Consider the following 16724-nt stretch of genomic DNA (forward strand, 5'->3'; position numbering starts at 1 on the left):
TTTGCACAGCAAAGGAAACCATAAACAAGACCAAAAGACAACCCTCAGAATGGGAGAAAATATTTGCAAATGAAGCAACTGACAAAGGATTAATCTCCAAAATTTATAAGCAGCTCATGCAGCTCAATAACAAAAAAATAAACAACTCAATCCAAAAATGGGCAGAAGACCTAAGTAGACATTTCTCCACAGAAGATATACAGACTGCCAACAAACACATGAAAGGATGCTCAACATCTTTACTCATTAGAGAAATGCAAATCAAAACTACAATGAGATATCATCTCACACCAGTCAGAATGGCCAGCATCAAAAAATCTAGAAACAATAAATGCTGGAGAGGGTGTGGAAAAAAGGGAACAGTCTTGCACTGCTGGTGGGAATGTGAATTGGTACAGCCACTATGGAGAACGGTATGGAGGTTCCTTAAAAAACTACAAATAGAACTACCATATGACCCAGCAATCCCACTACTGGGCATATACCCTGAGAAAACCATAATTCAAAAAGAGTCATGTACCAAAATGTTCATAGCAGCCCTATTTACAATAGCCCGGAGATGGAAACAACCTAAGTGTCCATCATCGGATGAATGGATAAAGAAGATGTGGCACATATATACAATGGAATATTATTCAGCCATAAAAAGAAACGAAATTGAGCTATTTGTAATGAGGTGGATGGACCTAGAGTCTGTCATACAGAGTGAAGTAAGTCAGAAAGAGAAAGACAAATACTGTATGCTGACACATATATATGGAATTTAAGGAAAAAAATGTCATGAAGAACCTAGGGGTAAGACAGGAATAAAGACACAGATCTACTAGAGAATGGACTTGAGGATATTGGGAGGGGGAAGGGTAAGCTGTGACAAAGCGAAAGAGCGGCATGGACATATATACACTACCAAACATAAGGTAGATAGCTAGTGGGAAGCAGCTGCATAGCACAGGGAGATCAGCTCAGTGCTTTGTGACCACCTGGAGGGGTGGGATAGGGAGGGCGGGAGGGAAACACAAAAGGGAGGGGATATGAGAACATATGTATATGTATAACTGATTAAATTTGTTAGATAAAAAAATAAAGAATAAAAAAATAATAAATGTAATATGTACTTAAAACAGAATATTATTCAGCCATAAAAGGAATAAAGTTGTGATACATGCTTCAACATGGAGGGAACTTGGAAACGTCATGCTAAGCGAAATAAGCCAGACACGAGAATATTGTATGATCCCATTCATATGAAATATATAGGATAGGCCAATTCATAGAGACACAAAGCAGATTAGAGGTAACCAGGGCTTGAGAGGAGGGTAGAATGGGGAGCTGTGGATTAATGGGTACAGAGTTTCTGCTTGGGATAATGAAAACATTTTGAAAATAGGGGCGATGGTTGAACAACATCGTGAAAGTAATTAGTTTCATGGAATTGTACACTCAAAAATTGTTAAAATGGCAAATTTTATATAATATGCATATATGTCATAATATATAAACTACATATAAACCAAACTAAAAAAAACACAATAAAAATAATTCAGTACATTCATTCTACTTCATTAAATTTATTGTGAAACTTTAAAAAGTTTTGAGATCAGAAACTATTTATAGGAGAAAACATTGAAAGATTTATCATTGTTTCGTATGTGCACACACACAGACACACACACACAAATACACGAGCAGAGCAGTATAAAGTCTCTTAGATCTTAGAGATGATTTGTTGATTTTTGTTTTTCTAAATTGAAAAGGGTAATTCATTCAACAATTTCACTTGAGGGAGAGAATTAAGTATAGACTTTTTTTTTTCCAGTTCTATGTGTTTCTTCTCAGAGATCTATGACTGAGTATCTATGAAGATATGCCTTAAATCTATATAGTAATTTAAGTAAGCCATTATGAAAGAATTTCATTTTCCAATATATTATTTTTATTTGCTCAGAGAGTAACGCAGGTTTTAGTTCCCCATCTCATCCTCATTTGTATATTTGTATTAGATCCTCTGTCTCTAACCCATTGCATCATATCATAATTTATATATTATCTTATATCTGGCAGTATTTTTTAGACTGCTGATTTTTTTTTTTTTTTTTTTTTTTTTTTTTTGCGGTACGCGGACCTCTCACTGCTGTGGCCTCTCCCGTTGTGGAGCACAGGCTCCGGACGCGCAGGCTCAGCGGCCATGGCTCACGGGCCCAGCTGCTCCATGGCATGTGGGATCTTCCCGGACTGGGGCACGAACCCGTGTCCCCTGCATCGGCAGGTGGACTCTCAACCACTGTGCCACCTGGGAAGCCCTATACGGCGTTTTAAAAAATTCTTTACCAATAACCTTTGAGGGCAGGGGCTATGGTCCAGGCATCACCTCCACTTAAATCAACATTCCCTAGCAAAACATAGATGCCCAATATATGCTGGCTTGAAGACAGGACGAAGTTTATGTCCCTAATCATTCATAGAGGACCTCTGCCTGCCTCTCTGGAGGATCTGAGGAGTCTGATTGTGGCCACAGAGGCATGAATGGAGGCTGGAGAGGGGAGACCCAGAACCATCACCTGCTCTGGGAAACATACAAGTTGAAACACTGCTAGGAGATAGTTAGAGGGGGGCTTAGAATCAATCAACCACCCTGTGGAGAAGCATGTTGTGGGCCAGCTGATAACACAAGAGCTCCTAAGGGGCATGCGTTGCTTGTCCAGCTTTTGTGCTTGTGCTAAAGATTTAGGTGCCTTAGAGGACAGAGCAAGCCTTAGGTGGGCAGTGAAGGTTCAGTGGAATAAAGGGAAAGGAAAGTGAGTGAAAGGATTATAGAAGACAACGGAGAAAGGGCCAGAAAATTGAAGTGAGGATCAGAAAAGAGCCAAGGGAAGGTCTTTCTGTGGGTAGGATGTTAAAAGAAGATGGGAAATCAGGGTGTTCCTCTGGGTCCCAAAAGAATTCAAGAAAATAATTCTTCACCAATGACAAACCCCTATGCAGGCCCAAGCAGGAGTTCCTGTGCATGCAGGTTTGGGAGGGTTAAGGTGGGGCTGTTATCTGAACCCAGAGACACAGGCCCAAACTTTTAGCCCCTTCTAGGACTTGGAGTCTTATCTCTTAGCCACATACCTTATGGTCTCTAACCACTCCCCTCCCAAGCTTTGCAAATACAGCCCGCCCCCCTACAGTGAATGAACTAGAAGAAAGGCTCTAGGAAAGGGGCAGAAAGCAGTCTCTAATGTCTCAATGTGGTTCAGATGGAAGAGAACTGAACACAGGCACGTGAATTTGCAAAGCCCTTTAACCACTGGGTTTTAGTCATTTCTTTGTTAACTAGAATAAAGCCATTTTTAATAGAGGTTTTTGAAGTTAAGAAGAAAAATGACATTTCTGATGTGCTGACTTGTCACAACAGAGACACTCGCACAATGTATGTATTCAAATGTATCTTCTTCCTTAAGCATTCCCCCTGTTTCTATTCTCATTATTTCATGCCTCACAACCAAATCTTGACCAAGATGAAGCATTTCCCGGTCCTTACTCAGCAGTTAGTAAGGACTCAGACATTCTTTAAAGTTTTACTTCTACCAAGGCAAAACTACCCCTCTTACAATTACACCTCACAAGTAACCCCAGCTTCACTTGGCTCTTTGCTTCTATGGAGCCACCAGCTCACTCAGATTTGTTGCACCTTCAACCACTTAATTATGGCTCAGCATGGGTAGTCCAGTTATGATCTCTCTGGATTTCTAAAAACTCACTGTTTCATGCTTCTCTATACATAAACTAGTGCAGTACTTTTGGAATCAAACGGTCTGGTTTAGAAGGTCAGTTTCCACTTACTGGCTGTGTACTCTAGCAAATCACTTCATGTTTCTGTACTTTGGTCTGTTTGGTGTGTTGGATTGTTTTAATGATGAAACGCATTAATACAGGTAATGGGCCTAATTGTTCCTGGCCCATAGTAAATATTATAGATGTTTTAGTTATTATTATTATTACTATTATTGTTATTATTAGACATTTTGTGAAAATGGGATTATTGGATATTCAGGATGAGTAGAGACCTGGTCTGACCTGCCTCAGAAAGCAAGGACTTTGTAAAACTTTGCTTACAAGCACAATGCTCGATAGTATGTAAGATATTCTAATGGAAAGACTTGTATTCTATTCTTACAAGGACCCTGTGAGAAAAACAGGACCTGGTGGAAGTTTTAGTCCTATTTATCACAAGATTTTTGAGGTTGCCAGAGACTGAGTGATTTAAGGTGTTATGCTTAGAAACAGGAAGAACCAAACTTACAGAGCTAGTGGTGGCTTTCCTCTGTAGGCCAAAGTGTTCTTGGGAGTAGAATGTTGAACGTGCACATTCTCATGAGGATTCAGGGGAACTCTTTTCTGAGGATGTTAGAAGCATCTACTCAGAAACTTTTGCCTTCCTTGTGGCCCTCACAAATCTAGTATAGACCTGTAAGAAGCCTACATCATGGGTCAGTCATGTGAACCAGATTAGACAGATGTTCATTTACCAACATTTTTTAAGTGCCTTTGAAATAGAATCTGTGCTAGAGTGCTTGGGATATCAAAATATATATGGCTATATGACCAGGATCTAGGATTAGACATTTAGGGAGGATGGAGTTTTAAAAGGTAGGTATTCATTCATTCACAAATATAAGCTAAGCACGTGCTTATTATCTAGCACTGCATGAGGCCAACATGATAGAAGATGATACGTACGTGCATGCATGTGGGGTGGGAGGCACAAAATGATAATTAATAGTTAGTAGAAATCCATTAGCAGTGGTATTTTAGCAGCCACTGTGAGCCACATGCAGGACTATTAGGAGATTTACATTCATTATTCCTCAACAAAACTCTATGAAACATATTTTTTACATCTTATTTTTACTAATAAAAAAATAAAATATGATAATTTGAGAAAATCTTTTAAGATCATGTAACCAGTAAATAATTAAGTCTTTTAAAATTTCCATGAATACTTTAAATAGTTCCATGATAAAATATAACATAATAGATATACTTCATACATGTTAAATATAAAGTGGAAGACCCCTCACCATTACCTTCATACCTTCCTTAGAGAGAATCCCTATTTATAATCCCTCTGCCCTTTTTTCAACACACTTACATGCACATGTATGAAAATACTAAAGCATACAGTCTTGTTTTTGGAGCCAGGAGCTGTGTGGGGCTCTTTCCGTCATCCTACACTAAGAGCATTGTTGGCTTGTGTGCATTCTTGGGTTAATGTAAATACAGACTAAGACTCCAAAGAAGCCAGTGTTTTTTTTAAGAGTAATGATCTTGTTGTCTTTGCTGTCAACAATGGAAAGAAAAGGGACTTATTTTTAGCATCTCCCCTCGGGAAAAAGAAGTGGGGAAAGAGACCTTGGTTTCCCACCTCCAACACTCCTTGTATGGGGTCTACAAGTTCTTCCCTCAAAGTACCCTCTGGATGGCCCCAGCTGAGTCAGCAGTTCCATAAACCACTCCTGCCATCTTGTGGCTTGTACAGCATCTACAGGCTGCTCCTGGAGAAAAACGGAGAAAATAAGAAGAAAATGCTACCACTTTCTCATTTGGTCACTCATTTCTTCATTCATCATTCAACATTCATTTATTCAATCATTTATTGAATGTTTCCCATGTTCCAGGTCCTATATCAGCTGCTAGGTGGAGGACAGTGACCTTCCCCACCCCAGGAACCTACTTCCTTTGGACACCACCACAGAGCTGAACATGGAGCTGTTGAGTTCAGTCTCCAATGAGGCTAGAGCAAAGATTCCAAACACACAATCAACAGTTGAGGGCTCTCCATAGGAGAGGACCAGAAAACAATCTGATAAATGAGCACTCTCTTCTCTACCCAGGACTTTTAGACCCAGATTCCCACCTACTGTCTGCCTTGGTGAGCTGGAATTTACGTCACATGAATACTCAGGTTTTTCGTGGCCCATATGAAAGGTAAATAAAAGCAACATTTCTTTCCCTGAATTTTTTCTCAGACCTACCTGGCCTTCCAAGGGCTGTAATTAGAGATTACAGTATACAACTTCAGCAGTCAGAAGCAGTCCCAGAGCCTTCTTAGTTGCAGGAAATGAAGAGGCAAGACTTTCGTCTGCCTTTCCTCTAGCCCCACCATAAACAACAGTTCATTTGATCTGGACAAGAACTCCCTCACTGATGGGGAGTGAAGAGGGGGTAGAAAGGAGATTTGAAGCCTTGTGCTCCACCTAGAGTTTAAAACATAAAACAATGGGAGAAAGTTGCCCCCAAAGCTCATTTCATCTCTAAGCCATGTGCTGGTAGCTAAAAGGTGAAGACAGGTTGGTCCAAGTATCCTAGGTTCCAGGCAGAACCTGTTTCTCCCTAAAAGGACCCCCAACACTGAGTCTCTGACTTTTAAACAAACACCATGGCCACTTTTACTATAGTGGTATCCTCTTTCAAAGATCCCTTTCTTTCCTTGACAAGAATATAGCATTAGATTTTTGCTTGTTTGTTTATACCCCCATCGGTGATAAAACTCTAACAGAGTGTGTTTTGTGTGTATGCTCATACACGTGCACAAAAGTGTGCCCATGTGAAGGTGTATTAAAGGGTGAATATGGGGCTTCCCTGGTGGCGCAGTGGTTGAGAGTCTGCCTGCCGATGCAGGGCACACGGGTTCGTGCCTCGGTCCGGGAAGATCCCACATGCCGCGGAGCGGCTGGGCCCGTGAGCCGTGGCCGCTGAACCTGCGCGTCCAGAGCCTGTGCCCCGCAATGGGAGAGGCCACAACAGTGAGAGGCCCGCGTACAGTAAAAAAAAAAAAGAAAAGAAAAGGTGAATATGCATTTTGTGTTAGTGTATTACTCCATAGTGTGTTTACCTGTGTGAGCCCAGTGGCACATTTATTTGCTGGAAGGTATGGTTCACTCACTTGATTCATAAATTGTAACACTTTTGCCCCATAAGCACATGGGTATTGAGAAGCATCCCTGAGTGCAAATGAGAATTTAGTCTGAGATGCTGAGAGCACCTCCTGTGTGCTGTGCACACCCTGCCTCAGCACCTTTGTACATAAGGGTTCTTCTGCTGAAATACTTTTCCTTCCCCTCTCGAATCTGTACCTACTTCATTCTTACCACTTTTCAGATTTTAGATTGGAGTACCTGCTCACAGAACCCTTCCCTCTCTCCCCAGACTAGACCAAGTCTCTGTTACGCTATTTCACAGTTCCCCATCTTTTATAGCACTTATCATAGTTTATATATAAACTATGATATATATATATAAACTAATTATATATAGTGATTATATATAATTAGTACTGTTTGAACAGTTCCAGCTACCATCATACACTCATGAGGGCAGGACCATGCCTCTTTTACTCGCACTGAATTCCTAATCCCTAGCAGAATGCTGAGCACAGGGTAGGCCCTCAGTTTCTGAGCTAGATATTGCAAGAAAGACAAAATCCAGAACAAGCTGGGTCCATGGCAGTGGAATCAACTATAAATCTGGCTACCAGGGACAGTAACTTTGTAAACTTGGTGAGATCAGGGAATGTTAGAACTCAGCCTGATTCTTGCTCTATTGCTATCCACTCAGAGATCAGAATCAAATCCCAAAGGTGAGAGCCACCTGTAGGATAGTGTTCAGAGGCAATAAAAATAAGAAGCTGTGCCCAATTTTCAGTCTGGCTGATGGTAGAGAGCCCCAAAGAACACAGAGTGTATGGTGGCAGCTCCTACAGGACACCAAATCTGGGGGGACCTTTGGAAGGACACCAGGAAAGCTGCAGTCTTCATCTCACCCTCCTCTGTTCCCCGTGCCTCTGAATCTTCTAACTTGAAACCTTTTGGTTTCCCATCCAAGCCCTCCCATCCATGCAGAGACAGCTCTTACCACCACCTCTTCTCCTATACACCCCCCTTTTCTCATAGCCCACAAAAAATCAGACTCAGGCAGCAGATGACATGGGAGATTGGATGTAACTGCATCTCAAGATAGGCATTAGCAGAGCTCAGACTGGAGTCCCACGATGGTACAGTGGCAGGGATGGCTGGGTCACTCACAGCACCCCTACCCTGTTCTGGCTCTCATTCTTCCCAATGACTCTGGAACAACATTGTCTCCACAGTAAAGAGCATCATAGTAAATTTGGTTCATAGTGCAGCTGCATTCAAGAATGGGGGACTTAGGGTAGGGGATATGGGGGAAAAGGCGCAGAGGAAAAGATACGGTCTGAACAACTAGGGCTCCTACAACTGCCTCAGCTTCTTCACAGCAGCATCTATGTCACCTTCGGTGGCAATGAGGGCCTGTAGATTGGCTTCAGTATTCAGAAAACCCATGGCCCGCAATTGCTCTAGCTGCACCCGGAAGTGAGTCTTGGGCTGCAGCTGCTGGGGATTGGCGCCAGCTAGGGCTTGCAACCTCTGGAGGAAGGGCATGGAATGGAGGCCCAGCTCCACAGAGCCTTGTGCTGAGGGAACTTCAGGAGCTGGGGCTAGGGGAGGATCCGCAGGCATGAGGGCACCCTCTCAAGGCTCTGTACTTCCTGCCATACTTCCCAGCCCTGCTGGGCAATGCATGAACAAGAGGAGGAGGTGAGGGGCTTCAGTAGCCAGGATCTGAAGACCCTGCTCAATCTGCAGCAAGGCCTGCATGGCACGAGGGTTTGCCATGGCTGCCTGAAGGTGCAGCAGCAGTGGAAGCTTCCAGCACATCTCGTCCTGCAACTGTAGGGCCTGATTCATTCCGGCTGGCCTCAGAGATCTTGGATAAGCTGGTGGCGGCAGCCAGACATGCTCAGGGGTTCCAGGAGTGACTGCTGTGGGTGAAGGTGGGGAAGGAACAAATGGGTCCTTGTTGGCAGCACACTTCAGCCTGGAGACAAGATCAGGCATGTTGGTGCTGTGGGCAGTGGAGCCATTCCCTGCACCATCTTGGCTTCCAGCTTTTCTAGCACTGCTCTCTGTGGGATATCTCAGGAATGTGGGGCAGGAGGGCTTCCCCTTGATAGCTACTGACTCCCTGGGGAGAGGCTGGCCTGGCTCAAGTTCCTGGGATGAGGGTGAAGTTGGGGGAACTTGGCTTCCTGGTGGTGGTGGTGGTTCTTGGCTTGGGCTGAGTGTAGATGCAATCCCCTGCAGATAGGTTCCCAGGGACAGGGGGCTCTCGTGTAATTGCTGGAGATAGTTATAGAGCCTTATATTACCTAGAATATTGGAAACGCTATTTCTAAGTTCAGGTACATCCTGGTCCCCAGGCCTCCTGCCTCTCCTACCAGCTGAGCCTGCAAATGTGGAAGCCCAGGGGTTGGGGAGAGGGTCACAATTCTCTATCCTTGAAGGTTGGCTGCTGCTGGTGGTAGCATTAGCAGTAGTGGTGGTAGCAAAGGGATTGCCACCAAACTGCTCCTGCACTGCATTAAGCATTGGGTGCATGATATCTGTATACATGGTACAGAGCACATTGTAGCCACCAGGGATGCTCTCCAGGTTTCTGAGTGCCCGGTCCTGGCTACGCATCATCTCTTGCATCATGGCAGGGTTGCATAGAAACTCCATTGTCTGCCTCATGATTTCAGGGTTGTTGAGAATGTGCCCAATCTCAGGGTTGTGCTGGATCAGCTGCTGCATACAGGGGTTGTCAAGAACCAGCTGGTGCACCAGGCCTGTGTTGGACAGCAGACGCTCAATGAAGCGGTCATCAATGACCTGAGCCACAAACTCAGGCACAGACGCATGCTGCCACATCAGTGAGCTTGGCTGGTCGGGGAAACTACCAGAGGTCAGGCCTAGCCCACTGACACCTGTGAGGACACCTAAGCTAAAGGTGGGTAGCCTGTCTTCTGGGTAAATGGAGCTTGGCTGAGGGAGTGATCCAGGGCTTGGGGCTGGGATAGGGACTGAAGCAGCTGGGCATTCAGTGCCCACAGTACAGCGCTGCATCTTGATGACCAGGTGGACAGTGAAGCCATCTCGGACCCCACACTGTGCCAGTGAGTCAGGGTCCTTGAGGATTTTGCCAGCAAAGATTGGGATCAGCTGATCAGGGTGGGCCTTAAAGTACTGGGATATCTCTTCCTTCAGCTGCTGGATGGTGCAAGTGTCTGTAACTGAGAAATCCTCCTTGTCCTTGGGCGTCTTCACTGTCACCTTGATGAGGTGAGGATCCTGGACCAGCACTCGGCTGCCCTGTGGCAGGGCCTCTCCACTTTTGGCCATGGTGGGCAGCAGGAGGCCCAGGTCTGTGGGAACACAGCTAGGGGGATGGGGATGGGAGACCGGGATCAGCCTTTTGGGCAGTGGTGAAAGTAGGAAAGGTGAGCAGGAAGAGGATCTGGGATCTCAGGGTGGGGGAACTGGAGGGTCCACATGGAAGGGGTTATGAGGTCCCTGGGATAGGATGCTTTGGGAAGATTTTGGGTTTGAGAGATGTCGGGGGTCATGGGAGGGAAACCTGAGGCCCTGGGAAAGAGGTCTATAGTTGATGAGTGAAGGGGCAAGGGCAGCATGAAGGGCCCAGTTTGGGGAAACATACCAACCAGCTGTGGCCCCGTCCTTCCTCTTACACAAGGCTCGAAACTGCCCTCATCTTGCTGAACAGCCACCACTGAAGCCTTCTAAGCCAGAGCTCACTCCATCAGGTCTCCTCTGTGACCTCAGCACTGACATCACTGCCTCATACAATGGATTTTTGAGACTTCTCCAAGGTGCTCTGAATCCCTGGGTGCTTCATCTCCCCCCACCCTTCAACTCTTCTATTTCCTTTGTCTCAATTGCCTTCTTCATAGTGAGGGGCCTGGGCTGACACTTCCTTCTCAAGCCAAGAGTTCTGTTTTCACACAGCTGGTATGTGGTATTGGAGACTCCGACTGGGATTGGACAATTAAGAAAAGTTCCTTAATCCCTTTTGTGCCCATGAAAACCCAAATTAGGCTACTTGTCAGTTGAGCCTCTTCCTGGCATCATATGTTCCTGTTTCCTCTCTGATTCAACATTAGCCATGAATTCTTTATTTATATTTCAACATATTGACTTTCTAATGGGTAGGATCTAGAGTATGAAAGAGAGGTTCAGGATGAAATAAACTTTTTATTTTTTTTCCCATTATTATTATCCCCCAGAAAAATTCAAAGAATGGATTGGTTATTTGTTGAGGTAAAAAAGACCAGGAAATAAGGTTGTTAAATGGAAAATTGAGTTCAGTTTTACATTTATTTAAGATGTCTATTTCACATCCAAATGAAAGTGTAGGAAGGTAGTTCAACATTGTGAGTCTAGAATTCATCAGCATCAACAGAGTATTTAGAATTGTGCAATTAGTGAGCATAGTAAAAGGACAGAGGTAAGAAAAAACAGTCATGGATAGTACAATATTTAGAAGTCTGGAAGATTAGATGAATTCAGCAAAGGAAATTGAGAAGAAATAAAACATTAAGTCAGAAAAAGAAGTTAGAGAGAGAAAGAAGCCAAATGAAGAAGGAGAAGAGTTTCAAAAAAAAGGAGAGAGTAACCAACTGTGTCAAATGATCCTGGTAGGTCAGTAAGATGAGGACAGAGAATTGATCACTGGATTTGAACAAGAGAGACAGGTTAGATTGGGGGTCATGATGAGGCCAATTTGGAAGAGTGGTGAGGACAGAAAACCTGATTGGTGTGGGTTTAAAAGTAAATACATAGGAAAGAAAGTGAATCCAATAAGAGTACTGTAAATGAGAAAAGACAGATGGCTGCATGGAAATGGGGAAATAAAGGCTTTGTTTTTGTTGTTGTTTTTTCTTAAGATGAGATGATTGCAACATGCTTTTTTAAAAATTAATTAATTAATTAATTTTTGGCTGCATTGGGTCTTCATTACTGCACGGGGGTTTTCTTCAGTTGCTGCGAGTGCAGGCTACTCTTCATTGTGGTGTGCAGGCTTCTCATTGTGGTGGATTCTTTTGTTGTGGAACATGGGCTCTAGGAGAGTGGGCTTCAGTAGTTGTGGTGTGCGGGCTTCAGTCGTTGTGGCTCCCAAGCTGTAGAGCACAAGCTCAGTAGTTGTGGTGCACAGGTTTATTTGCTCCACGGCATGTGGGATCTTCCCAGACCAGGGCTCGAACCCGTGTCTCCTGCATTGGCAGGCAGATTCTCAATCACTGCACCACTAGGGAAGCCTCACAACATGCTTTTATTCTAATGGGAACAATCCAATGAGGAAGAACACAGTGATGTAGGAGAAAGAGAAAACAATTGCAAGAGTAAATTGTTGAGAAGACAGAGGGATTGGAATCAAATGCCCAAGTGAAGATCTTGATTTAAGAGTATGGACCATTTATTCATTATAACAAGATGCAGGGCTGAGTATATGGGTACAGATGCAAGTTAGTTTGTTGATTTAGTGGCGGACATAGGTGAAAGTCACTTCTGATCGCTTTTATCTTCTTGTTGGAATAAGCAAAATATCATCTGAGACTGAGAATAGATAAAAGGGGTGTTGAAGGCTTGAGAAGAGGATAAAAGGTGTGAAATGATCATCTCAAAAATATAAGATAGTGAATTGGTTAGGGCACTGGATCTCCAAGTGTGGTCCCTAAATTGATATCATCAGCATCACCTGGAAATTGTTAGATATGCAGAATTTGGGGCCCTACCCTAGACCTACAGAATCAGAAACCCTTGGAATGAAGCTCAGAAATCTGTGTTTTAACACACTCTCCAGGTGATTCTGATGCAGATTCTGTGAAAAGAAAAACACCAAAACATTAGAATAAGAAAATGTAGTAGGAATACAAACAGACCAATTAAGGCTTTGGTAATAAATTTAAATAAGACTAGTCAGGATAGTTGTATATCTGTGCCTACACAGAGATTAGGCAGAGTCGGATATAACCGATATTACCATGGTGAGTTTGCTAAGTGGATATTATATCAGAATAATTATGATAGATTGAGTAGTGTTGAAGCTAGAAAACTATGGTTAGGAAGTAAAAGAAGGTTCAAGAAGGACACCTACCCCACTTCTAAGTTCACAGGGAATGAAAGAAGCAGCCGTCACTGCTGGAGAAGCAGTATCCTCAGTGGACAGCCAGATTTCAATCACAGCAAAAAGGTGAGGGAACATTTAGAGAGAAGGTTGTAGATATGAGTTTCACTGTCACCAAATTGAGTTCTAAATGGTAGCGTGGAAAGATTTGGAGAACTGACGAGCGGAAATTGAGTCAGATGAGGGATTTTCCGAGCATATTGGGAGAATCGGGAAGATGATCTGGGGAACTTTGTCATTTTATGTAAACTGAGGGTATAAGGCTTAATTGGATTAATAGAGACATCTTAATGGGGAGGTGAAAAATCTGTTTTTAGCTATAGTTTTCTTTCTTGAGCTGTATCTTTTTGGTAGGTTGTGATGGTGGAATGAGGGTCTTTGGCAGTAGATTTACTAGAAGCACTGAGAGCTTAGTGGGGCCTCCTTTACTCTTGCTGATGGTCATGTCAGGGCTGGAGGATGGGTGACCTGTGAGGACCACACAAATCTGTGAGCTCCCTTTGCAGTCCAGAATCTGAATACTGCTCACTTCCTCCACTGCTCCCGCCCTAATCCCAGACACTGCCATCTCCCAACTGCTCTAACTAGTTTTCCTGCTTCCAACTTTTTCTTCAACCACAGTCTATTCCCCACTCAGCAGCCAGACTGATATATTGAATCACTCCATTCCTTTGCTCAAAATCCAGCAGTGATTTTCTATTGCATTCATAGGAAAATCCAAAGTTATCACCAGATCTACAAAGCTCTTCATGATTTCTAATAATTCTCTTTTTTCCCCCATTTTTGGGTTCACTCCACTCCAGCTACCTTGTTCCTTGTTATTCTTCAAACACAACAAGAATACTCTTATCTCACAGCTTTTCCTCTCATGAAGCCTTCTCTGCCTTGAACATACACCTCCCAGGGAATTGCACATGAATCTTTGGCTGCATGAGCCATGTGTGCACAAGTGTCTGAGGTTATATGTGCATGTTCTTGGGTATGTGAGTATGGTATGATATCTGTGCATGTGGTTCTGTGTGTGTAAATATGATTCTCTATATTAATATATGCATGTGGTGTGTGTGTGTGTGCATGCACATACAGTAGTTGAGGCAGGGATATTACACAAAGACAGTGGCCTTTTTTGTAAAAAATAAAATAAAGTCAAACCTCAGATAGGGGCAAGTTCGTGTAGCCATTTTATTGACAGATCTTTCAGCCATGGTCAATGGTCTATTATTCAGTAGAGAAAGCATTGTTTGGTTTCTCCTATTCCAGGACTTCTCCTGGCTGGAAGCATCAAAAAAGATGGAAAAGGCAGATGAGGTGGTCAAATGGGTCAGCAGGAAGGTAACAAAGCAAATAGGTAGGCACAGTGGTTAGAACCCCTGGGATCTCCTGAGCTTATGGATGGCAGCACTGGGTGTCTCCCTCGGTGACAATGAGGGCCTGCAAATTGGCATGGTGGTTCCCAAACCCCATGGCCTGAAGAGATTCCATTTGCTTGCTGAAACGAATCTCAGGGGCTTGTAGAAGGTGGGAAGGGTCTCTAGCTAGGGACTGTAGCCTCTGCAGGACTGTTCCAGATTTGTGGCAGGACTCAGGACCTTTGGGCTCAGCCATATCTGGCACATCCCAGGTCCAGGGCACTGTGTCAGGATAGATGCAGCTGGGTGCAGGAAGCCAACCCAGGCCCCACAGGTAGGGTGCCATCCAGGGTAGAAGAACAGGAGCCTCAGTGGCCAATAACTGCAGACCCCACTGAATCTGCAATATTGCTTGTGTTGCTTTAGTGTCGGCTAGGGCTATAAGTATATTGGAAAGCTATGTCTGCTGCAGAAATGCGGGCAGCTGCTGCCTCCACTGTTCAATCAGCTGGGGCAGACTCATGAACAACATAATCTGGGCTGCCAGGGAAGGGCTGTTCAAAAGCAACTGCATCATGCTTCCTGTAATCTGGGAGCTGGTACGCTCATCTGACTGCTGGAGCTCACCCTCTAATTTCTGGTGAGAGCTATCTAGAGAGATGGTGGCATTTTTGCCTTCTGCCCAGGGCTGCTGGTTGAGCCCTATGCTAGGTAAGGCTGGTACCCCAGCTGGCTGCTCAACAGCACATGTATGACTCTGACCATTAGTGGAGCTAGCGGCAGTATTGGCCCTGGAAGTATGGTTCACCTTGTTGGGGGTAGCATTGTCTGAGTTGGTTGAGGATAGACCACGAGAACTAGCATAGATGACCCGGGCTGTAGAGGACTGTACAAGATGTCTGCTCCTTTCCTGGGGTGGTGGTGGAGATGGGGGTGAGGACTGGACTTGTTCTGGCACTTGTCCTCCCAGGAGAGCTGTGAAAAGGTTGCCCCCAAATGGATCTTGTGAGCAGTTGAGCATCTGGTCATTGAAATCAGCAGAGCTCTAACCCAGGGTATTGTCCCATCCAGGGATTGTCTCTAAGCCCACATTTGACTGTGGGTTCGGTGAATGCTCAAGATTCTCTGCAGGTTGCTGGATCTGCATTATGTCTTGAATCACAGCAAGGTTCCTGGCCAGCTCCAGAGTCTGCCATAGGATCTCAGAATTTTCAAGGATGTGTGAGACCTTCGAGTTCTGCTGCATCAATTGTTGCATGTCTGGGTGTTCTGAGATGAACTGTCTCGTGAAGTCCATGTTGGACAGAAGCTGCTGGATGCTAGGATTTTCCAGTATCAGTGCTATGTGATCTGAACTACCCACTTCCAGGTACTGGGTATGCCCCTTGGGCACATCCACTGACAGCGATGACTCCACTGGGGTGTGACTCATACCAGCAGGTTGGTATACTCCACTGCTGTTTCCTTTGGTGTTTTTGCCCTGATGGCAGGGCTCACTGGTTGACAGTTTCCGGGAGGAATGGGCTAGGGAACTGGAGCTGTTTTGGGGGCTTGATGACCATGTAGATGGTGTGGCCATCCAGGATGCCCCTCTGGCTCAGTGTGTCATGGTCTTTAAGAAGGCAGCCCATGAAGACGAGCACTAGCTGGTCCATTTGGCATTTAAAGTGAGCCGATAGCTTCTCCTTGAACTGCCTCACCGAGGTATCACTGGCTATCATAAAGTCTTCCTGCTTGCCTGGTGTCTTCGCTATCACCCGAGTGACACTTGAAGAGATGTTCTTGTCTGCAAGCAGCCCTGAGGGATGCCCACACTGGGCCATCCTGGGTGTTCGAGCGATGACATGTGGCATGGACTTTAGTCGGTGGGTAGATGGGGGGCAGGTGGAAGCAGGGGCAGAGGGTTGAGGGCAGAAAAATATTTCCTCTGGCCTCCGTCTCAGGTGTCACATACTCAGGCCACAGGCTGGTTTCCTTGCTGCCCCAAAAGGGATGAGTGACCAGACTTGGGCCAGGTATTTTGCGATGTTATACCCCAACCCCAATTCTCCAGATATGGCCCAACTGAGGCCTGTCGTGGCTACTGATTCATACTTGATATAAGGTAGACTAAGAAGAGATGACTCGTCCCCAGGCTGCACCTCCTCCTGCCCCACCCACCGAAAGCATAACCTCTTCAGAAAAGGGATATTGTGATGTCAACCCAAGCCTCTCAGTCTCTGCCTGAACTAGTTGGGGAAGGAGACATACTTGGGGAGTCCAGGTCTCCATAATAAAAGAAAATAAGACAATTTTCCAGGAAATAGGGGACAAAGTTCTCAGAACACAACTATTAAAATAAAAAGATTG

The 16724-nt window shown here is 44.6% G+C and overlaps 2 protein-coding genes across 2 annotated transcripts; both read right to left on the reverse strand.

Annotated features, from left to right (window-relative positions):
- Nucleotides 1-8252: 8252 nt before the first annotated feature.
- Nucleotides 8253-10223, reverse strand: UBQLN3 (ubiquilin 3). The gene is given in 1 exon segment (XM_060104615.1): nt 8253-10223. A coding segment is annotated over 1 exon segment (1971 nt).
- Nucleotides 10224-14387: 4164 nt separating this feature from the next.
- On the reverse strand, nt 14388-16246 carry UBQLNL (ubiquilin like). Its single transcript, XM_060105205.1, is given in 3 exon segments — nt 14388-14429; nt 14431-15924; nt 15926-16246. Coding segments are annotated over 3 exon segments (1839 nt in total). The 5' UTR covers nt 16229-16246.
- Between the last annotated feature and the right edge of the window lie 478 nt (nt 16247-16724).

Source organism: Mesoplodon densirostris, chromosome 7 (assembly GCF_025265405.1).
Source record: "Mesoplodon densirostris isolate mMesDen1 chromosome 7, mMesDen1 primary haplotype, whole genome shotgun sequence".
Classification (NCBI taxonomy): Eukaryota; Metazoa; Chordata; class Mammalia; order Artiodactyla; family Ziphiidae; genus Mesoplodon; species Mesoplodon densirostris.